Here is a 25742-nt window from a genome sequence, read left to right on the forward strand (position 1 = left end):
TTTGTGTACATTGGTTATGCTTTACATTAATCAGTTCGATGCTACCAACATTTAGATTCATAGCATATGGACAAAATGCCAAGATAAAAATATTTTATGTTATGTAATACATGATCTGCATAAAATAGGTCAAGCACAATGAAGTGCAATCATTATGGCACAAAACATAGCATTCCATAGTCAGAAAGACTTGGTATCAGACTTGTGTATATTACTGGGTAGGTAAAATGTCTACACTGGTAATATTTTACATCGAAGACCCAGATATTATACAAGAATATCAATATAAATATACTTTCGGCATCTAACTTTCATATTGCGATTAACAGGTGCAGTCATTATGATACAAACTTAGTCTTCCAGAGTATTTATCTGTAAAAACAAATTACTTATGTATCTATACAACTGTATTAGTATTCTATACAGTGTATTTCTAATAAGTGTACAGTAGTTATGTTGATCGTGCTAAAAGTGGCACTCTTGATGCTTTCACGCACAATACCCTAACAAGTGTGCAAATGCTATCTTGCCTTTTCACTGCATTTGAAGAAAGCCCTTATGTAAACTGGCCACCATGTCTAGGTCAAACTGATCTACTAGTTGACCAATTTCTGGATTCCTACATACCCCATTCAAGCTATGTATTTAAACGCTCTGTAGCTATGGAGTCAAACTTTCATCAGTTTCCACACCAGAGTCAGATTTACCGTGGAAGTTATCAGACTGAGATTTTCTTGATGTTGTTACAGAGTACATGTTGATGGGAGACTTCTTATGGATTATCCCATGGGCATTGCAATGCAGACATGAAATTAAAAGACTGCTCTAACAGTACTTGTATGATTACAAAATGTTGATTCTTGTGTCGAACAATAAACATCTACTCACACACACACACACACACACACAAAAAAAAAAAAAACCCTGAAAATATGCAAATCGTCTGCTCACTCCATATTCAACAAGAGCTTATTCTATAAGGAAAACAAAGATAAAGTGATTTCTGAAATGGCACATGTTATCATGGAATTCCACACTTTGTCAATGATATCCAAAAAAGTGTATTACAAGTTTGATATTCAACTCTTAGACATTTAGATGACAACAAACCTGGGACCACTGACGAAATGATGCCTCGCACTTCTGAATCTCATACAAAACTGCATACAAATGTTTCGGATTTGCTTGAAGATTTGGAAAGAAATGTAGATCCTCAAAATTTCCCTTGGAATAGCCAACCAAGCTTTTCGGAGTCCTAAATTGAAGTACGACTGTACCAAGCTTTGTCTGCATGGACCTCTAAAGCTTTAGTGTCATATTTTCACTGATTTCTGTACCAGAGTATATCTTACTGATACAACTACACAGACTATGATCTTCTTGGTGTGATACTGTACCAAATATATCACAATGAGATTTCTCCCAGTGAGCATTGTAATGCCGACATAATTACATACAGGACTACGAACTATATTGACAAAATGTGCCTTCTTCCGTATGACCACTGAACAGCATGGGTATAGCATGTCACATGTTTCAAGCTCCAAATATGTACACAAAAATTGTCATAAAGCGCACTGTCTGCACAAAGAAATCCTGAGATAATCAATCTACAAATAATATGCTCACAACTTTCTTCATATTCCATTAGAGCTTATTCTGAAAGGAAGCAGAGATGTGATTTCTGAAACTCATGTTGTTTCAATGGCATTCCACATCTCAGAACTGTCAGAAAAAGAAACAGTGCAAGTTTGATCTTCAATTCTTATGCATGAAGATAGGAAACACAATTAGCACCACTGACAAAATTGTGCCTTGCATATCTGCGTAACAAGACAAAACTGTCTTAATTCTCCCGTTGGCATTGTAATTACTGACACACTTCCAATCATTACAAGATATGTTTGTTCAGGGAGATTCACTCATTCGGCCTTGTCTCCTGGCAAGGATGTCTTTCACTGGAGGCGGAGAATATGGAGCCAGTCGGGGCCTCAAGTGTCGAGGGTCTTGTGGCAGAAGGACAGCCTTCTGAAATAGTGGCTCTTGGTCCACTTCCCTGCGATGTAAGATTGTCTCAATGAGTCCTTGGATGTAGGGGTAGGTCTTAGGGGCCTTGACAGGGCGGGCAACATAATTGTTGGCATGTTTTGACCACACAGCAACATACCTGTAACAAATAAAATATAAAAGACATATTTGCACAGGATAAAAAATTACTATTTACGCTAGACATACTTTTTGATCATGAAAATACAGTCAACAACTGTTACATTGAAATCCTTGGAGAATGGCAAATTTCTTTCATTTCATCAAAAACTAACTAAATAAAAAAAACAGAGCTAATAATGTTGGAGCTTGGATTCTTTCTTAATTTTAACCATTTCTTTTTTTTTTTACAAACACTTTTATTACAATGGGGAAGCACTATAATGAATTACTCATTCCAAATGATAATATCAAAAAAAGAAGCACCATTCCCCCCCCCCAAAAAAAAAAATATACGTATATATTTACACACAATTTCAATTAGGCCCATCTTCATAGTTTTGAACGTATTGCAGCAATTTAGTACATTGTACATTTTTCTAAATGATGATGCAGTTTTCCAGTTTTAAAAAAAATCTATTCTAAAAATGAAAAGGTGTACTTTAAAGAGGCAGTATTGTTTTATGGTATTTCATATAAAACCAGACTTTTTTTCAACTCTGAAAGCATCAATACAAGCACATTACATAGCTCTACATACAAGAACATAATAGAATCATAATTACAGTGAGCTTTCTTTTATAATGAGGTGAATTTACAAGACGAATTTTATCACTGTACAACCTAAAATGGTTTCCCTTTAAAAAAAAAAATGCAATTAAATGACGGAAAATGTAAGCCAAAATCTAATATCCATTGAGAAAATGCAGCAATGTGTATGGAACCTCTCCGTCAAAAAACTTGACACTCCATTGACAGTAAAAGGAAATTTCACATATTGTTTTTTTAGCATACTTTTTCACAAATGAGAAATAGTTTACCATTTGTATATCATATCAGTAATATATCTAAGAAAGTATCACTAACCACTACAAAAAAAAAGAAAAAAAAAACACGAATAAAAATGAATACATTTCTCTGTCCCAAGAATGTCACCTGGTGAACTCACTTTGGGTTGCCTTGTTCATCAGTCTTCATGGGCCTGTCTTTGTGGGCCATATAGTCGATGACAGCAAGTAAGTTCCTAGCTCTGTATGCCTGGTAGCTGGGGAGAAAAGAATTCTCTTAGCATCAAAACTATATACTATATAAACTTATGTTACAGTATTCATACACTCTTGGAATAGATCATAACAAGTGAGTGTGTGTCATGTGGTTATGTGTACATATAGTTATGTGTGTAGCCTCTGACACAAAATAAATGAAGGTGGGTTAAATATACACCATAGATGTTTTTTTCCTCTAAATATGACTGACAGATTGCGTACGCCAACAGATGTTTACTATAAAATGCATGTCCAAGGGTAAACCTACTTTTTTTCACTTATTTTAGCGATCATGATACAAGTTTGAAATTCTAAACCACCTTTGTGAACTTGGGCCCACATGTGAGACATATACACATATTTCAGCTATCATCACAGAAACTGCGGCTTTGTAAAAGGATGTACAGAACAATGACAATCAATTTTGCATTATAGTAATTGAACTGAAATATTTATTTGAATTTTGAATTCCACAGCTCTCAACTGGAGGAGCTACTGGACTTCAACCTAACAAGAATGTACAATATCACATAAACTGCAAATGGCTAAATTTTGTATGAGATGAATTATACACCGAAGCTCTCATCATGCTTGATCATACTATCGACATGTGTAATATTACATGTTTTAATCTGGCACTGCATCATACTACCTTCATATTCATTAGTACTACATGTGTTACATTTCAAATGTACAAGCTAGTGCTGTCTGATACCAGTATCAACAATACACTCTTGGAAAGAAAAATATTAACTTACTCAAAGGAATACCTCTTTGATGCATACATGAGGATATGGTTGTGAAAAGACTCCAATGTGCTTGTGTGCCTATATAATTAGAAAATGGGAACAATTAATACAAAACACAATTGAAAATATTTAGAAAAAGGATACTAATACTTAGAAGATTAGAAAAACACACAAATAAACAAAATTCAAACAATGTCTGATTCACCAGGACTGCACACTAACTTCTACTGGTCCTAACTGTCTTTCCAGAAGGTATTACCTGTTTTTCTTTCTTCAATTTATTGCTAGTAAATTCTTGAAAAGAGTTACTAGTCAAACACTGACGTTTTACTGGTCAGGGACTCTCGGACCAGTGCTAGTGTGCAGCCTTGGATTTACAGATAACCTTCAATTTAAATTAAATGTGGAGATATTTTACATATAGCATTAGCAATTTCAAATATGAGGTATAGTCTACTGCAGTATTATTCCTCTCTATAAATTAATGAGCAACACAAACACACACACACACACACACACACATATATATACATTTTTCCTATAAATCAATATTTTATATGTTATATATAATTATCTATCGACACTATTAACTTGTGCCATCATTCTTTTAGCCCATTTAAGGATTATTCATTTTATTTTCTATTTTTTTCTGAAAGATGATTAGTCACACAGTCTTTACCTGAAGTTTGAGTAGTACGACAACTTCTCAATGAACTTGCTGTCATAGGCGACTTCAACGAGGGCCCTGTGGGAGTCACTGCCTGGCTGGAGCCACTCCTCCCGCTGCTCCTTCTCAGGGTCAAGAGGTGCATGCTCACACTCAGCTGGGCCATACATGCCCGACACCCAAGAGTGTTTGTTGGTCACATGATGGGTGAGACCATGCCACTTTGCCTAGAATATAACATATTTGAAGAAAAACACAGACATTTGGGTTTTTAACCAGTTTCAAAATAAAAACGTGGAGCGCTGATGACTCTGGGTGTAAATTATTTCAACCATAGACCTACATGTACCACACACATGAACATACATTGCTCATTAATTAATTCCGCACCCGTTTCTGTTAGGCTGTCAGTTCTGGCAGGTTGACTGTGCTTTGTAATCTATTTTTCCCCATTTGTCGCATATTGTTTCAGAGTAAACATGGACAGTATCAGTAGACGGCATGCTTGTCTCACCATTCAGAGATGTAAAACTGTCAACTTCAGTAATTACCATTCTTGTGACACAAAATTTGTCCTAGTTTCAGGCTTGCTACCCCCCACCATTGATGTTCATTCAAAGGCAGTCGAGTCTGAAAAGGCATCTCAGCCAAATAGGACCGAAATGAGGGGAAACAAATGTTTTGTCAGTGGTGATACACAATTACATAATCGTCATTGTCCAAGCATCTGGATGTCTTCATTAAAGTGCACATAATCAGGTGGCGGTGGTGACGATGGGATCAAAGTAAGACCTCCATGTCCATATGTGTAGTAGGTCCATGTTCCAACAGACCCACATGAATTACTGCATATGTGGATTTTCAATTCTCCGAGATTGTTTGTGCATGTGTTAATAATTTTGCAGATTTTTTATTTATTCATCTATTTTTCTAGCCAACTCATAGCCAAAAAAAGGTTGATTATGTCTTGTTAAAAGTTCAAATCAACATTGATGATAATTCATCATCCCTGCCACAAAAATGAACTTCAAGACTTTTCCATCCAGATTATCTTTGCTTATTTCAAGCGTCCATCCCAGCAAACTATTTCATACACAAAAGGTATCAATTTACCTTAAGCATGTTGACATTTCCAGCACATGTTCTGGCACAAAACCAGAAATGTAGGAGCACATGCCTGATCCAGAAGACAAGGCCTCGAGTGGCAGCTCTGGCAGAAACCTGTCGGGAAGAATTTGACATTAAATAATGTAAAGTTGCTGGTATTGAACAAGCTAGGAAAATATCATGAGTAAACATTTATTGATTTAACATGGAAATGAAACTTATAAACTTGGAAGTAATTTCTTATTCCAAGCGATACAGGCAAAAAGTCGCCAGCATTATTTGACAAAGACGTATCAACTAGAAAATATCCCTATAAGTATTTTTTTTTTCAAAATGAATGAATAAATGAATAATTGCAACACAACCAACACAACTATAAACACCAAATTTCTTCTGTTACACAAACAACAGAGGCATTTCAATATTTTCAGCTTTTTTTTTTTTTTTAGAGCTGCATGTGTAATTCACACTTGAACACTGATACAAAAAAACAACTGACAATTGGCAAGAGCTTTACATGATTTTGTTGTTGTATTCTATGGGACGAGGAATGCCCCGTAAGCATAGTAAACATTCATTCTGTTCATCATGAAAAATATGACTTGCACAATTTTATATCCATTTTTTAAGAGTGCAAAGTTTGTGAATTGCTGCAAAACTGGGGCAAGAGTGAGATCGTAAGGGGATCGCAAAATTTTGGTTGAGACCTGCCTTTAGGTTTTAATTTCTTTGGTGAGATGAATGACACACCTCTTATGAAATATGAAGGAGCATGTAATTAAAAGAGGGATTCAACACTTATTTAATGAGAATTGGTTTTAAAATGGCTGAGATATCCAAAACGGGGCAATTACATGTAGGGTCACTTTGTTTGACCCTGTTTTTTGATGTTTTAGCCATTCCAACACCGATTTTTATCTAATATACTCTAAAATCTTCTTGGAATGGTATGACCTGTATCATTTCATAGGTAGTTTCTTGGTGTCTCGCAAAAAGTTAAAAGCCTAATCCTCATCTCAACCAAAACTACACAATCCCTTGAAAGTCTTTTGCATAATTAGGAGGCAATGATGTCTTGTTTCCATGGCAGTGCACTTTCCTCAACTATTGCAAATGTGTCTCACACATCATTGATTGAACAAACATCTGTGCCACATTGCATTTAGCTCAATCAGCAATCATTTCACCCGACACTATCACCATGATAATGCTGTTGCGAGACTCCACACAAAGTCAATAAAAGAGTTACATTACATTGTTTGTGATTCATTTTAGCATCTCAACTTCTACAATATACATATAATTCCAGCCATATGTAATCAACATACAAACTGAACAATCTTTTCAAAGAAAAAACATACACTGATTTGACCCACAGAGAGACCCAAAAAAGTATTGGGAAGATAAGAAATTACAATATATTGATATATTGATTAATCAATTGATGTATGTAGCATTGTCTAGTATTGTAAATGTGCATATTTTCATGCAAATAATTTTTCATGCTCGGCCTTGTAAGAAGAGTTTCAAGGTTTTTAATTATGCGGAATAAAAACATCAAATACTGGAATATATGGCAACTATATATATTTGCCTCCTTTTATTTTGTCACTAATTTCTATTTACACGAAACGCGCAAAAAAATGTAAACACTGCGAAAATTTCCACTTTTGCAGTGCATGACAGATGGCTACATTTATAGAATTATAAACCAGTTGCATTACCTTTGTCAGCTTTTTTCCTAGATTCTTGGCCCCATGCCATACATCCCAAGAGTGTTTGACGTCTGGCTCATTCACTCCTGAAAAGATACAAACACAAAATGGCAAAGAAGAGTCGTAAATTGTCGGTATCATGTACAAAAATCAGAGCCAGAAAAATAGGGACAAGGAATAAGGAATCAATCTGAAAACTAGAAAAGTAATGTGAGGGCACAAAACGCTATCTAGGAGTTCATTTCCATCCATAAATGCATGCTGATATTCCACTGTGGAAGCTATTTGTTTACATCATTTGCTTTCAGCTACACTGGGCCTTGCCTCAAATATGCGCATATCTAACTTTATCCTATCTACCAAAAGATTTTTTTTTTAATCTTTCAAATACCAATAAAAATTTGTGGATCACTACCAAGATTTCATTTTCTCATTTGTGTCATTATCAACTTTCTTACAAGTTTCATTTAAATCTGTTCAAAAATTTCATAGCTATTCTGCATAAAGACAAACAAAGAAAAAACATTTTGCTGACGAAAACTTCACCATACTTCCGTGGCACAGGTAATTAGAGAATTTATAGTCATTGTAAACTTACTCATGTGCTTCGCAATTGACGAGTGGGCATCTGTGATAACTTCCGCCACCTCCAGCCCCTTTCGCGAATGGCCACCAGACCCTGGACGAAAGCCTTCGCTTCCATTACTGGACTTTTCATGGACACCTCCCGCTTGTCCATGAACTCGACGTGGATTACGTCCAGGGTCTGGTGGTCCATAAAAGTATATGTTAGGTATTGGGCGCTGTGCCCAGGGCTGTCGTTCCTCCCATCACCTGTTAAAAGAGAAAGTAAGCTGTTACACACACTTCACAGTGTCCAAAGAGAGTGATGTGACTGCAGTCTGACCTCTCCTATCCGGATAATGACGTGACCAGTGCCATTTGCATAACAGATTTGGCAAAATATGGAAGACTCAATGTCACAAAGCTCTCTCCCCAAATGGTAGCTACATGACATGTATTTAGCACGTACATGCCATGTCCCCCTCAGCTGGTCTCAATGAGGGATCACCTACGTGTATACCTCACCTTGATTTACATTTGTAATTGAAAAAGTTTTTTGTCTGTGTTCTTGCGGTAATATGGAGGAATTTGTACATGCATATGAATGTATCTTGATTATTGTTGGAATAATATGCAATTTAAGAGTTTGTGTAGAAATTCCCAATAAACTATCCCACATAATCGTAAAGTAAAAAAAAAAAAGAATTAAAAAATCACGAGATTGCATCCACATAGAAAGATCCAGATAAAGGGAGGCTGGATAGGAAATGTCAGACTGTGTGTAATTCAAAGCACAATCATGCAATTATGACTTATATTCAAGTATACAGTTTGACTCATTTATCTCCACAATGCACACTAGCAAAATTTGTGAACAACCATAACAAAAGGAACTACATTTGCTGACAGCTGAACCAATAAAATCAAGTTTGGAGTTGGATCATCAAAACAGGTCAAAACGATTAGAATTCTGTTTTCGGGATAATCTGTAGTCGCTTTTCATCTGCTAAAATTTAGAAATTACATGAACAAAAGAAAGAAAATAAATGAATATTTCTTTTTAGAATGATTTTCAAACTTTCAATGGAACATACAGGTGTTTGAGGATTTGGATTTAGCAAAAGCCAGACTCCTCCCCTAGCAATGCAGAAGTGACCGTATTGGTCAGTCGGTAGTATATAGAATCCCGGTTACTGATTGATCATGCATCAACCGCTGGCGCCAAGCTTGAATGAACATCATGGAAGTTGCTATGATCTGACCTTCTACTGTCAAGAGGTGAAATCTATGTTGCCTCCCCCTGATCGTGATAGCGTCAGAGCAGTTTTCTCGAAATGATGTTTTCCTAAACCACTTGACATGCGCTAACAAAATCACTGATATCTCTGCAACCGAGTACTTTCAAGAGATACAGTGTTATTGTATTAAATTAGAGTGGAAAGAGTGAGGAAATAATGTCGTATCATTTTCAGAAAATTGTCCACTCATACTTTCAGATCCTTTTGTTGCTCCGATCACATTTAGTAATGAATGTGTGTACTTACTTTTCTGAATGTTATCTGAAATAAGTCAGATCTCAATTGAGACAGTTAAATGCCAGGGATAACCCCCCCCCCCCCTCTGAAAAATAGATACACATAGAAACCTTTTTTGGATTAAAAAAATAACAACTTTTGGGTTTACCATCCTCAGTCATTTGATGGTCGAATGGACAGATTATACAACGTACCCAAATCTACATTCTGTATTTTCCATCAATAAAGGTGAATTTGTGGTCACAAAGAATTCTTGCTCCTCTCCAAACTTGCACCCTCTGTATGGGCCAAAGGAAGCTACATGCATTCTACCCACTGCCATGATCACCTTATAATCTTCACCTACAACACATCTTGACAAAACTGCTTCAGGGTGTGGGTAATAACCCCCCCCCCCCCCCCTTTTCATCATTAGAACATCGGTTAAAATCATACTATCAATTTTGTAGAAGAAGATGAGGTATAGAGGGATTACACAAAAGATGGCAGACACCAAACAGAAGCAACTGCAATAGCTCATCCAAGCATTTGAATCTTATGAGCTTTTTGTTTCTTGACTTACCACACAGCACCAATCCAGAGCCTTTGTGCTTCTCCACTGTCTCACGCTGAATGTCCTCCCACTTGTTTTCGATGGCCGGTGCAATATATTTTCTTTGCAAGGCAAAGAAAGTAGATGGTGAGATGAAACTGAGATCTGCAAATTGTGCCATCAGGCAAACCTTTGTGATGTTATTGCCTGATAGCACAACTGCAGATGCCAGCTTCATATCACCAACGTGACTCCCATTTATAACCTCTTGGGAGCACCACTTTGTCTCATGGCCGAGTGGACATTCCTGCAGTGAAAATTGAATTGACAATTATTGACAACAAATGCATTTGATATTGAGAAATTATCAATGTCACTTACATACTTACATGAAGGAAATAACCTCATTAGAAACAAGTAGTATGCTTAAATACGATCATCATCACTTTTTCTGCAGAGGGATAATATGATCTGAAAAATATAAGCTACATTTAAAGTATGCATGTATCAAACATGCATCACACATACACTTGTATCAATCTGATAGACACGTTTCATTTTTTTTTTTCCCCACAAACAGAGACATTTCACCAGGGGCACATGAAATATGCTTGTTTATGTCTATTAAATGAATTATGTTAAACATGATGTTAACTGCAAGTTAGATTCCACTCTTCGCCAATCCTTCTTAACCTTTATCTTGTAAAAAAAAAGAGCCAACCTCTGTGCTCCATTCCAACAGTTTTTCTAATGCTAAATCTAAAAACAACTTGGTGAGGCAAACACAAACAGTATGGACAATAAGACAACACATACCCATGTTACATGTGCAGCGGAACCTCTTGTAGACTTGATGTTGGCATGCACTCTGCTGCCACAGCTGTGGCATGTAGATTTGGCTTTCTGGACCAGATCTTGTAGACGGCTCTTAGTTATGACAAAGAGCTCTGCATCCTTGGCTTCCTCTGCACGGAGCTTGACATGCATACCTGATCTGGTTGTCTCCACCACAGCTTCTTCGTCCTCTTCCTCCGGCTTCTCTGCTTCGTTGTCTCCCATAACTTCTTCCTCCTCCCCATATTTCTCCATATTGGCGCAAGATGGTCTAAGAAACAACCCATAAATTTGTTGGTTAGTGAATGTTTATAATGCACTGTACAAGTGAACATTTTCCAAGGACTGATTTCTCATGCTAAGCCGCATAAGAAAACTTTACATGATTTTTGATCAAGACATCAACCACAGGAACACATGGCGAGAAGAAATACTCACATTTCTTTTAATTTTGTGTGTGCTAGCATCTGTTTGAGTGAAATGTCCCAAAAAAGATCCAGAAGTATTTTTTATCATCATTATTCTTCAATAACCATGGCAACAAAAACATCAATATACACCATGCTCTTATGCTCATGCTTATACACTGTATTCCCCTTTTGCTTGGTAATAATCTGAAAGAATTCTACCAGACACAACAGGGCTAGATAGGTCATTCATTTTGTGAACTTTAGGAACATGTATATTCTTATTATGACTGAGTAATTAGTCATAACTTTTTAACCACTGTCCATCACAATTTGAAAAAAAATCATAAACGTAAAATATGCTTCAAAGATTGGTAAGTATGAAAGCATTTTAAAAAGCAAGTTTCCTTTCTGTACAATCTCAATAATAGCAAGTATGGTTTGCAACATGACTTCTTCTTTTTTTTTTGTAATCACTGTTATATTGTTAAATTTCATATGAACTGAATAACTCAAGGCCATGAATATAACCAACAGGCTTAGGTTTTGTAAAATGACATTTCTCATCAGTTTTGTATGTGAACTACAAATAAAAGGAGCAATTTGTGAGCTGAATTGTATTCCATCAGGGATCAGAGTGAAAAATAATCACAACAAGAGTACACATGATTACATAAAGTGAATAATTTGCGAAAGCATATGTTGTTAAAAGCACACAGTTCATTATCATTCCGGCTCTTTTCACCCTCATAGGCGACTGCTGTTATAACAAAGTTCTGGGGACCGCCGATTTCCTTACATGATAATGAAATTCTATATCATCAAACAGGAAATATAAGTGTACAAAGTGACATAGAATAGATTTTTGGACCTGCTATTTTATGCTGGTGTAACCAGAATTTCCTTAAAACAGTATTGTTATAATGGGAATTCACTATGTTATTCATAATCATTAGCATAAGCTTACCCTAGCTGAAGAAATGCCTTGGCATCTGGCACATACTCTTCCTCACTGTCATCTGCAGGCTCTTCAGGCTCCTTTGGAAAGATGAAATCCCCTTTCTCAATAAAGCTCACGCTGATACTGCAACAAAAAGTGAGAGAAATCATTAAAATATGGACTGAATAGTCTCAATGGTAATGAAACTAGAGCAAGAAATATTGATACGTTCCTATGTTGACTAATATGCCTCTGACAAACTGCATGGTTGTCCCATTAGGGCCGCAGTTGTGTTTAACAGTGTGAGATGATACTTTCATATAATTAGCAAAAAAAAAAAAATGTAGAAAAAAAATATAAATGGCGTATTTGTAGCAGTGTGCTGGGTGACTACTTTCCTTGAACAAGGCTGAATTTGAAAGAATGGCTAAAAAATATAAGACAAATACAAGAATATGAGTGTTTGAACTAGTCCTTTCACCCTTGCTCTTGAGGCCTCCATGGCCCATAATTCTCCAAATAGTCACCAACTGGTAACTACAACTTCATGACAGTACTTTTAGCATCTTTTAATACATGTACATACATATATGGTAAAAAATGCGATACAATGTATTGTATGTCTACATTTCACATAAATCTTTCACCAAAGAACACACATTTTCCCTATATAATCATCACAAAGTTATGCACGTACGTGTACACCTGTTTACATCATGCATACAATAATATCCAAGTTATGGAGAAAAATAGTAATACCAGTGAAGTTTGACCCTTCAATTTTGACTTCATGACCCATGTTTTATTTATTCAATTTTTTTTTTTTTTTTTTTTTTTAAAGAAAATCATTGCCAGGTATAACTTCAGGCAATGACAAATTGTACTACATTCTATAAAGGCACAGTACTTTGAGCCATTCCCAAGATATGGAGGAAAAGGAATACTAACAATACTATTTTGACTGACCCAAGTAAAACATTGCTGTACCTGTAAGCCATACAGTGCATGTAAGGTAATAAAGGTAATACCCCTATTGTATACAGAGAGGGCATCCCTCTTCAGATAATACCATTCAACTGCACATTTTCCAAATGGTCAAGTTCAAAAGAAAGAATGTGATCCATTTGAACTTTCTGTCAAATATTATGCCAAACAATAAAATTACATGTACTTACTCCAATTCTTGCAAATCTCTTCCTGAGGCTGCTTCAGTTGCTGTTGATGTATGGCCCAAGTTCCCTCCACTTCCTTGCTCTGGGGGATGCACAGAGCTGTCAATGTACAGTGTACCAGAAAATAAGCACAAAATTTAAAAGGCTCATGCACAATGGACATAACAATGATCACAGAAATCTAGCTCCAAATAAAAAAGTTCATCAAGGGAATTTCAATTGTGAAAGAACAATCTAACCCTAACTAGGCTGGGGAGGGGAGTCGAGTCCACTCCCCCATCCCCAACCATTAGGCGAAATGTGTTGCTATCGCAAAATCACAAAATCTGATTACGTGCAAACATCATGCAAATTAGCACAACAAAGCATAAAGTTTGATTCATTTGTCACATATAACTAAATAGCCTGACTTCATAAGGGTTGAAACAATGAAATGAAATATGAAATCTGAAACTTTTTGAAAAGATTTTTGTGACATACGATTGTACGTTTGCACAGATGAATCGGGCTTGGAAGTCTAGATATATTTTTGTCATGCAACTTACCTTGCACTTCGTATTGAAGAAATAGATGACGGCAATGATGGAGCATCCGAATCACTGGTCACAGAGAGAGAAAGAAAAATCATATATCTGTTGCAAAAGATATATAACAAAATAGATAAAAAAATGGGAATGCAAAGAGGGTCATCTGCTGGCCGAGTACATTACAGAAACCAATAAAGAGGATGGGTGACCTCAGAAAGATGGCCCATTATAATTTTCACTCTGATCTTCAAAATGACAGAGCATAGAATGTCTACTAGATTTTATAAATCAACAAACCTTGACATTGAAATGGTTGAAGTTCAAGATGGTATCAGAGACTCCAACTCTCCCGCCAAAAACCCATTTTTGCAAAATCTCCCGTTCTCCCGCTGGAGATTTGATTTCTCCCGCCCTGGCTCTGTGTCACCCGGTGGAAAGAATTTCTTACTTATTGCTATCGTACCTTGAAAAAATAAGCCTTATACAGCACCAGAGAACATCTAGAACCCTAGGAACTTAGCGCTTCACACACATCAGCTTGCGAGTCTCCCGTTTGCTAGGGGTTTCAGGCGGGAGAATCTCCGGATCAGAAGGTGCTTGGGATTGGAATCTCTGTAGTATTTGATATCTTATAATTACTACAGAGTCTACAGCTGTGCAAGATTCATTATGAATAGGTTGGTGGACTGTAGCATTGCCACATTTCCCTGTTGCAACTTCATCAGTGAGGGGACGAAACAGAAACGTTACATTTCAAGTTTATGACAGAGACAGAGGCCAGCAACGTTACAATCAGAATTAGGCACTCCAGGCAACATCTACTGGAAGAGTCAATGAAGCAGTAACTTTTTTTTTTTCAATCGCGGAACAGCAAAATGTGTGAGCTACACTGTATATAAATGAATAGTGTGGTAAAATTTTACATGACTGGACATGTACTAAAGGGAGTGCACTCTTTTCATGATATTCACAAATGTAGAATATTGGCAGCAAGTTGTATGAACAGTGTGGGTACCATTGTTGTTTTTTTTTACCAAAATGTTAACCAGACATAACACATTCTTTTGACTTGGTGAATACCTGTGAATGTGGAAGAGTCGACCCTTTGATGAAGAGGGAGCATCTGCAGCCGATCGCATCTTTGAAGCTGGAGTAGAGCTTTGAATGCCAGAGACAGGACCTACATAGGCATTACTGCAGATTAGAAATATCAAACATAAGATACTTGTATACATTGAAGTTGGCAGAAGTCACAGAGGATCTTGTTCTACATACTTGTATACTCAATTCAAATTATTCGAAATGTCAAAATGTGAACATGAAAATTGGAACTATTAATATTTCAGTTACTAGTTAGTCAAAAAAGTAATATTATCATCATCATTGTTGTAAAACATAAATAAAATGAAATAAAGTGATTCTATTTTTAATATTATATCTTTAGTGAAAGTTATGTCAATGGGCAATTCCGCGGTTAGTAACGTTACATTTTAGGGACATTCTCATGATTTAGATTAGACTCATTTCTCTATCTGTGGATGTGAAGTCTCATTAATGTCACCAGAGATCATTCTAGTGTAGACCTAGAACAGAGCAAAGAATGAAATCATTTCATGGATTATTTTAGAAGAAAGGTCTGCTTTTAATGCCGGTTAGTAACGTTACAAAAAAAGGACATAAAAAATTGATGAGCATCTTTGAACAAAAAGTTTGCTAAAACAGGTACAGCTTGAAATATATCAACACTTATTTTTCATTTCTAGCTTTAAGGGCAATGTCTGCCCCAAATATCCTTTCTCATTATAACTTTGTTTGAAAATTAAGTACAAAAATCATGGTTAGTAACGTTACGGTTAGTAACGTTACGGTTTGTCAAGTGATTACAGAATTGTGTGTTAACTCAAATCATTACATGTTTCCCCATGAGAATGCAAAGTTAAAGCTAAGAAACATCAGATAAGACATGAAACTCTTATTTCAATCATCAAACTCATGCAGTATAGTACCATTGTAGTTGTACATGTTAAAAAAGACTAGAAAAAAAGTTTGCATAAATTACAAACTAAAAAGAAGTACCACTTTTAAAGGCTGGGTCAAGTGATATCCACAGTTTCATAACTTTGCCAATTACTGTTTATCATGACTCACAGTAATTCACAAAAGCAGCCTGTTTTATTGAGCAAAACAGTTAACGTGTTCCTTATCAAGAGTACCTGTAATAAAGGGGAAGAAATCAAAGAGCAAAAACTAATGTACCGGTATGTAGTATGTACAGTGTACAAGTGTGTATGGCCAATTGTGGTGTGCGTAGTCATTGCACAATAGGAATCCAGCATAATGCAATGTTTTATATTATTGTGAAAGTATTTTAAGTCATATGACATTAATAACTCAAATAATACAGTGTATTATATAGTTGAATTCATGTTTATTCAAGTCTAGAGACATGTATTTTTTTTTCTTTTAGACCAGTTTGAATGTCTAATCTCTGCATTGTTCTGAAAACAAAAGTCTGTTCGTTCGCTGTACCTGAAGCGTAATTAACCCCGACAAACCATTGTATGATAATTTCAAATTGGGACAGAAAATTTGAAGCGATGGCCTCAATTGTTTTTAACACTAGTTTCCACACAAAATGCTCTGCTGGCCCACAGATTCCATCAATTGCCCCTTCCCATGGGAAGTGGTTAAAAAAAAAAAATCGCTCAATGTGCACCTTGTGAGCCTTCTGTAGTTATGCGAATGCTGTAGACCCCCCCAACATTTCCCGCCACGATTCCGCAACGCGCAAAGATTTTGCCGCATCGTCTCATGACTTTTTTAATTGAAGTCTCCCGCATATTTTGAGACCAAATTTGTGACGTCCGGGTACACCGTTCTGCAGTTATGTAATGTTTTGCATAAATGCATGTCGACCTGAAAACAGCTCAAATTCATGATATTGTGTGCAAATCCAATGCAAATTGTGTTTTTTCATTAATTTGATATTAATTAGATTGTTTCAACCTTTGACCCGTGAAATTAATCAATTGTAATGTAGATAAGCTTGAAAAAGTGCCTGCAACAAATTTTGGCCAAAAAAACAATAGAAAACAAAAGGTAAAAAAACATTAAAATACATAAGAAATTAAGAAAACAATAAAAAACAAAAGAAACTGATTTTGATTTTGCTATTTTTTTTGCAAGAAAATTGTTTGATGTGTCTTGAGGAACTCTTACACAAAAATTTAGCAATCCTTCAGTCTTTTTCATGGAGTTATAGGTGAAAATATGATTTCATGCGTAAATTTGCGTAATTAATTTACTAAAAAAAGAAGCCAATATCTTTTTACTGTATGACCACATAATCTTGGAGTTGACATCTGGCTCTATCATCAGGCAAAATTTTGCCAGACCAGGACCTGTCCATTGGAGTCTTATTCACTTATTTCATGGTTAGTAACGTTACAATACACACAGGCTGTGGTTAGTAACGTTACGTGGTTAGTAACGTTACACATTTTGACTGCTGTTATTTCTAACTTCTATAATGATTAGTAATACTTATTTTTATATTTCAGTTAGTCATTGGACACAACAGGAAAAATTGAAATATTTTCATTCATAGACGCTTTATACTCTCTGGAGGTAAATAATTTCACTTTTTGGTTAGTAACGTTACATGACTGTTCAATGGTTGGGGAAATGCACACATGTTTGCATTTCGAAGACATGTAAGTTGATTTTACTTAATCTATCCATGAAGGCACTGCATTGCCTCTATGAATTCAATATTTGTGGCTAGAAAATGGCATTTATCTTGACTAGCTATCTTCTTTGCCATTATGGAGATTTTACTGATGAAATTCAATCTGAAAGATGACTTGTTCAAAATTGGTGAATTCAGTACCTAAAACTATCAACATACCCTGAAAATTAGTTTTTCCTGAATTATCAATGTGTTCTTTCTGAAGTCAAACACAAAAATCAAGGAAAAAACGAAATTGAAATTTTATGGTCATGTCCCTCTAACTGCGGAATTGCCCCAATAATGATTTTTACAATTGACCCATACAAATTCATGTCATATAACGGGTACTCTCACATTCTCCACTTAGTACAAGGGCATAAAATATATCCACTTATTGCTAAATGTGTACCTGCTTTGGCTACTTGTACTTGACGTCTCGGTTCTCCTGCTTGTAGTTGCTTCTTCATAGCTGTTTGTAACGGGAAAGTGAGAAAAAGAAAAAAGAGTGGAGAGGAAATTATTTAGAAAACATAGCCAGAAGCTGCTTGTATAACTCATGCTTTTTGGTTATGGTATCATAGATATATTTTCATATCATGGGCAAAGTTACTAATTTGAAATGAATCAATTATGTATCAAAAAAAAAAAAAAATAGGGAGAGGTTACAAGTAGCAACATAAGATTAAAATTATATTACTAAAATATGTATAACAGACTATCCCTACTACAAATATCACAGGACTAGTGCTTTTCGTCTTGAAAGCGTGGACATTTGAAATGTCCTCTAAACCCAATATGTGACATTACATGGGAATTTGGCCGTTTACGACCATTTTCGGAGGGGTGAATTTGCCATTGAATATTTCGGGAGCAAAATTTCTTTGGTAACCCAAGATAATATACATGTAGGTAAATGTCTATCAATATACAAAAATTGATGCTATTCCTAAGTGGGACGAATTGTGATCCGTGACCTTGAATTTGGCACATTTTTCATTTTTGTCAACTTTGAGGGCGCTCTCCGTAAAAACGGTGGGCATGAATGCGCCGATTTTTTTCAAAATTACTGAGCAAGTCAAAGCCTTCAACAGCATAATATTTTAGAACCTAAGGTGAAGAAATGTGGAAGATATTAGCTTCTAAATATGCATTAAAATTTTCAAAATTAACATTTGACACCATATTCGGTGACCTCGTGCCAATAATGAAAAGTCAATTTCGCGTCACAGTCAGATTTTCTTGCAAAGACTATAAAGTTCTCTCAATTTCCAGATAATGAACACTTTTGCATAAATATCCACGCTAAAACATTCAATCAAAAATGCCTAATTTTCTTTTAGCTAATATTTTGGATTGCGCATTGGTTGCTATGTGAGGCTGTATCTTAGCAACCAATTGACCCTGGAGCAAAATATTTTGGGATTTTCCGTCAGACACCTTGGGAAACATTTGGTGTGATTTTAAAGAAAATCGGAGGGGGTCGGGTGACAACTTTTCTGAAAATTGGATGATTTGACGTGGATTGACCCAATTATCAATAGTCTGACTTTTTTGTTGTTGCTTTTTCGATAAAAAGAGATCATTTTTGGTATAGAGTTCAGCAGCATTTATCATTGGGGCGATTTGTTTCACAGTAGATTTATTTGAAGCTCCATACACAAGTGTATAATATACTCCTCACTAATTGATTTTCTTTACTTCCTGTCACCACGTTGTATACAATAGAACAGAAGGTATTCATTGTAGTTTCGTTTTTCAGAAGTAGGGAAAGCACTGTCGCGACTCAACGACAGTATCAACAGGCGTTTGACTTTACACAGATACTGCCAGAGGCTGAATAAAGACGTGTTGTGATAGTGGAATTTCTCATGAATAAATAATGAAGCATTCAAACCCTGGCCATTGTTCAGGACCATTGTCAGAGTGTTAACCACACACTCCCATACACACCCATTAACCCCTGTGCAAAGTGAAATTTTGTATAGAGGGTTGAAAATAGAGCAAACTCTGGAACCTTACTGTGAAATCAATCATGGAATACCTGTATGGATTTCATTATTAACTTATTCATGCTTTCATATTCAAACCACCTTCAACTAAATTGTACACCATTCAGCTATCACTCATATCAATGACAATGTTATCTGATTTATAGTTTTTGAATTATTAAGAATCAAAAGTGGGAAATGTTTTTTGAAACACCTACTGCAGTACATATACATGACATAGACTATGTATAGGCCTTACAGCGTCTATGCATAATCAATCCACATCACACCAGCAATTTCAAAAGCAATTCTAATCACCCTGGCAAAGAAGCAAAAAGAAAATAAATGGGGGTGCATCAGAGACTCCAACCCAAAGCACCTTCTGATCTGGAGATTCTCCCGCCTGAAACCCCTAGCAAACGGGAGACTCCAAGTTGATGTGTGCGAAGCGCGAAATTCCCCGGGTTCTAGATGCTCTCTGGTGCTATCTAAGGCTTATTTTTTCAACATACGATAGAAATAAGTAAGAAATCCTTTCCAACGGGAGACAAAGGGCCAGGGCGGGAGAAATCAAATCTCAAACCGGAGAACGGGAGATTTTGCAAAAATGGGTTTTCGGCGGGAGATCTCCCGTCGAAAACGTGAGAGTTGGAGTCTCTGGTGCATGCACCCTTATATTTAAAAAAAAAAAAAAAATGCCTCCCCTTTATAAAATTCTTGGATCCCCCTGCACAGCTTTTCTTTCACATATTGTTCATTGGGGTAAAAAATGGACTAACGTTAGGATTAGGAAGAACCTTACTCCTTAGTAGTAGGAGGGGGAGGGACATTGTTTAGGTCTACTTCGAGATCTAACGTTGCTACAGTATGAATAGTGTTGAAGAGACTAGTTCTTCCAATACAGTGTGTACAGATTGTACGTCTGAGAAGCCCAAATCACGATGAATGCGGAGTAAACTCTACACTACATGCCACACTTGAGTGAAGGCTATACACTGCTCTAGAGAGTTTAAAAATTATATAGGATCTAACTGCTAGTCATTCACAATGTACAGTACTTATAGTAGGTAAAGGCACAGGCACAGATTACACTACCAATTCAGACATGTAATCCACCCAGGCCTACTACATGATATACCAAACAAAAGAAAGAATATGTGGTGCATACATTTTGTATCACCATCAAACTGTGTACAAGGAGCGCCCTGGGGTTACTATCATCCCAGATGTACAAGTGTACATGTAATCTTTTCATTTAAAAAAAAAGTATAAAGTATTTCATGAACCACATGTCACTACACCTAACGGTTACATGTAGCGTTAACCCTTCTTTTCTTTTTCCTTCTGGTCTAACGTTAGGTCTAACGTTAGGTCTAATCTGTTGAACCAGTAAGATTTACGAAGCATGATTACAATTGGCTTTTTTTTTTCTATCTTTGTTGGTCCATTGCTGAAAAAGAAAAATTACTGGTCTGAGTCTGACAGTGATTTTTAACTGCTACTGCCCGTCTCAGACCAGTGCCAGTGTGAAGCATCGTTGTCACATATCCAGTAGGCCTAATCTATTGCAGCAGGACTCACCTTCAAGTAGATGAAGCTACTAACGTAACAATGTTCAAATGGCCTAACGCTTGTTATACACTACGTAAAATTTAAAATTGAATTTTGAATAGTCTGTCATTTGTCGTCGACTCATACAGACTCCTGATATTCAACAAGCTAGGCTAGTATTATTAGTACCAGGTATTTTAAACAAGGGTCTCCATCAGTTCTAACATTAGATCTGGTGTAACCAAACTGTTTGTAAATTACAGTATACAATGTATTGTCATTGCCTTGTAAATCTTGAGTCTAACGGTTACTTCCTTACTGACCTTAGTGCAAACATAACTCTATGATAAAACTGCCATGTCATAAACTTTATGTAAACTTACGTTCAGTCGTTTGGTATTTCAATTTGGTATTTGAACTCGAAAGTTGAATCCTCTCTCTCTCCACACATATCGTACACCTTGTCATAAACCACTCATATTTATGGAAGATGATTCTATAGTATAATTGACCACCAATCGATCGGTGAACTGGCCCAGTAACTAGACCTCCCCCTAACGTAATAGCACTAACGTAGCATCGAAGTTAGTAGAAGTAGCATACTAGTTAGATCTAGTAAAATTTACTCGGTACTAAACGTCAGCTAGCCAAGATGGACTAACCTTGACAGAAGCAGTCCCACGACTTCGTTGGTAGAACGCAAGGTCAATCGGTTTTGAAGTTCACGAATGCGTTTCACGTTGTTTTCGTCGACAGATAAGCGACTTGTACTTCTATTTCTGAGACGTAGAAGGTCCCGATTACGCTCTCGATATTCTTTGTCTCTTTCTCTTTTTCTTGAGCTGACATCCAGAACACTTCGGGGTCTTCCGCGCCCGGTTTTCTTTTTTTCCATTTCTTTTCGGGACCTTTTCTTATCAGCAAACGTGTGATACCAGTAGTAGTGGTCTAGTAGTAGTACCTTTCGCTTTCTACACACAACAGCTCCACACTTTTGCACACGGCGTCTGCTAGCATTCATGCTGGTGGTGCATGCTATGGGCTGATTAGCTTCAAAGCATGCTGCTGCAGCAGCAGTGCAGCAGTGGCGATAAGCCCTTCGGTAAGCCTCATTTACGCAAATCACGAACATCGCATATTGTTCTAGCGTATTGTTATGTAAATGAATACAGCGCTGAACTGCATGTAAACACTGAAGGGCTGGATGCTGCTGTGCGCCAAATGCATACGTGCATACGTAATACCGTAATGAAGAGCACACACACAGACCTTCGTGTCGGTTTTCATACAGGGATTTGTGCACCTGTAAATGTACTGTCCGGCCGGATTCCTGCACGCAGGACACATTGGTGAACCACTGCTAACTCTGTGCACAGTGCAATCCAGCTGCAGTGAACATCCTCGTCACGATCACAAGCTGCACAAGCTGCACACAAAATGGTCGCAGAGGGAGCTAAATATACCCGAGGACAGCTCTTTTTCAAATTTGTCGGTTATTAAATGACGCTGTACAGCGTCAAAAAATCCCAAATCGTTATTGCATGATTACTAAGATATGAGAGCATTTCGGGGCGAGTAAATCTCATTGTGTTCCTTAAATGAAATGTACTTTTACCTGAAACACAAACTAAGACAAAGCAAACTCGTGAGATGATGTCAAGCTACCAAAACTCTATATTATCTTTAAAATGGATGTAGCCTTTAAACAAGTCTAATGAAGACATCCTCTGCAGATCGATGATTAAAAGCTCATCATTGAAGTCACGGCGTTGCAGTAGGCACCTATCTAGCACCTAGCTCAAAGAATTGAAACTTTATCATTGAAGTTCTGTTGTTGCAGTATTGCACCTTGTTTGAATTCGAATGGCTGTAGGCCTTGATAAGATCTTAAAGACAACATTGTCTTTTCTTAAAATTATGAAATGGTTCTTGTATCAAGTTGCTTTTTATTGCAACTGATGGGAAAAACTGTTATTCATCAATATGATGTACAGTCTGTATGTCAATGAAGGGCAATTTGTCAATCAGTTGCAGTCATCACTTTTATCTAATGTTCTAATACTGCATGTACACCTCATTTTTTTAGATTTGAATAGCTATATTCTTTGATCAAGTCTCAAGATGAAATGATCATTTACATTCTGATGCTACAGTATGCACCCCATTAAGATTCATATGGCTGCAGTCTTTTGAATACATCTTAAAGATGACATAATTGATAGGACAAGGACTGATAGCATTAGTCAGAGGTAACTATATTAAAATGAGTCTCTGTGACAGTTAAGTAGGAGCAGCCCTTACCTCATCTTCCTCTCAGCAGACAGGGTACAGATGCTGTGCCAGCGCTGGTCCAGGGTCTGGGTGGCAGTCCGGATGGCCTCGCAGTCAGCGTCTGTGGAGCAGGCGTCCTGGTCGTGTAGGAGGACCTCACACAGGTTTAGTACTGATGCCACACCACTGCTGTGCCGCGTGATGTCTTTGTGAAGCTCCTGCAGAATGTAAACAAGCCACAGAAATGAGTCATTTCGATATCAAGAGGGATGTGGGGGGGGGGGGGATGGGAAGGAGGATCAACGATGGGAATTTAAACTGTGTATTTCATGTTACTCCTTTCAATCTATCACAAAAACACGACAATTAAACACACACAATGCATATACATTGTAAGTGTGGTAGCAACATTCCCAGATATTTTGTCATTCATTCATTTCTACTATACACACTTCCCCAAAAAAACATAAATGAATATATCAACATGTACATGCATATTTGGTCAGAGGGGGAAATTCAAGCCCTCAGAATTCAGAATTTCTGCTCGTTGAAAAAAATTAATCATTTCATATATAAATCTACTCAATTCCACAAAAATAAAGACTTCAGGGGACAATTTCATCTAGGATAAAGTTAAACTGACTGTCAGTTAGGCTTACAGTAGCTGAAATGAAATGAAATGACTGATAACTTAAATGTAGATACATTGTAGCTGATTGGTAGTTGCATAATTGCTGCTATGAAGACATGATGATTGCTATTTTCTGCAACACTCCTTGCAACAATTGGGCCTTGATGGACTATTATTCGCAAACTGTTCTCATAAATATGCTTCTGATTACAATGGCAGGGAAGCAAATGAAGAGAAATGGCACTCGAGCCAATGAGGGTCATTCACATGAACCATGGGTGTCTGAATGTGTGCCTTACCACAGAAAATCTTGCGGATGCAAAACATAATAATGGTAGCTGTTTATTACGGTGGGAGAATGCATCAGTAGAAGTAACCCATCTTTGACCCTCTCACAAGAAGGATTTTTCCTCTTATTTACTTTTTTTTGGAGTTGGGGGGGGGGGGGGAGGGGGTAGCTGCATACGGTGAAATTTGTTTTTCTGAGCTGTGTGCCGTCCCACGGTCCACTGGCTCTCTCCATTCAACCTGTCAAATCGGGCTCTTTTCACCGAGGGGTTTGTTGTTTCTCTCTCCCTTTGTGACGGCATTCATGCCCGGGATACTTTGTCTGTAACTCTATAGCTTAGCATAAATGGTCTCCTGAGATTTTCACCGCACACTAGCGTGCTCTCCCAGAATAGGCCACGAAGGAAGAGATTCTCTCACAACGGAGCAGAGAATTTATAACCTCACCACACTCCTTTCACATGAATGAATAATGGGAAATAATTCTGCATTCAGTCGGAAAGCGAATAACGGAAATTTGTTTTTGTGTGACAGTAACGATCTTGGCACTCTAATGGATACGTAACAATGTATCATTATAACTCTTTTAATACCCAATAAAATGTTATGATTTGTAAATGACTTTGCTTCCTGAATTTCCCATGAACAAACTTGTACATTGTAACTCTTAGACCTGTATAAAAACGTTAACACAATGGAAACCAAATCTTTGAGTGAGTATAGATCTTAGTTTCTTTATTCTTCAGCTACATGTTAATTTTCCTTCCCTTTCTTTTTTTTTTCCTTCTGCACAATAACAGATATGGATGAAAAATGTGAAGATAATCATAAACAGGCCTTGAATGAAAGCTAAAAATAAACAAACAACACATCCTGGGCCTTGGTTAATACAAACAGCTTACTGAAATCAGAGCATGTTATACTCTCATTGCCATTCTTCTTGATAGATACACTGTATCTGTTGACAACTGCTAATCAACTTCAAATATTTAATTTGCATACCATATGTTTGTTTGTTTGTTTTTTCAATGAGGCCGTATCACTGTGGGTCATCAATGCATACCAGAGACATCATACAGTTTCATGATAGCAGCCTGGTAACCATCACTGAGCTTCACTGCAAGTATTATAGTTGTTATTGTTTGTATATGTTTATTTGAGTATATCTAACATTGTCACTGAGGAAACACTTTAAATAAAACACTTATGACAAGGCTTTCAGTCTCTGCATGTGATGCATCAGAAGACAAACAGATGCCCATTGAGAAACATATATTTTTGAG

At 36.8% G+C, this 25742-nt stretch overlaps 2 protein-coding genes and 1 pseudogene across 2 annotated transcripts in view; all 3 read right to left on the reverse strand.

Moving 5' to 3' along the window:
- The window catches only part of LOC139711120 (nesprin-1-like), a 69974-nt gene extending 44443 nt beyond the window's left edge, over positions 1-25531 (reverse strand). Inside the window, exons 1-2 of the mRNA XM_071623036.1 lie at positions 25523-25531; positions 23571-23758 (exon numbers count right to left, since the gene is read on the reverse strand). Coding sequence (XP_071479137.1) covers positions 23571-23758; positions 25523-25531 — 197 coding nt within the window. The remainder of the gene's footprint in view (positions 1-23570; positions 23759-25522) is intronic.
- Positions 1909-15139, reverse strand: LOC139711116 (uncharacterized; annotated as a pseudogene).
- A 132-nt stretch (positions 25532-25663) lies between the features above and the next one.
- Positions 25664-25742, reverse strand: part of LOC139711121 (muscle-specific protein 300 kDa-like) — a 311965-nt gene continuing 311886 nt past the window's right edge. The window contains exon 129 of the mRNA XM_071623037.1: positions 25664-25684. Within this exon, the coding sequence (XP_071479138.1) occupies positions 25664-25684 (21 nt within the window). The remainder of the gene's footprint in view (positions 25685-25742) is intronic.

Source organism: Diadema antillarum, unplaced genomic scaffold (assembly GCF_040938485.1).
Source record: "Diadema antillarum isolate AM-2024a unplaced genomic scaffold, OU_Dant_1.0 seq00001612_RagTag, whole genome shotgun sequence".
In the NCBI taxonomy this organism is placed as follows: domain Eukaryota; kingdom Metazoa; phylum Echinodermata; class Echinoidea; order Diadematoida; family Diadematidae; genus Diadema; species Diadema antillarum.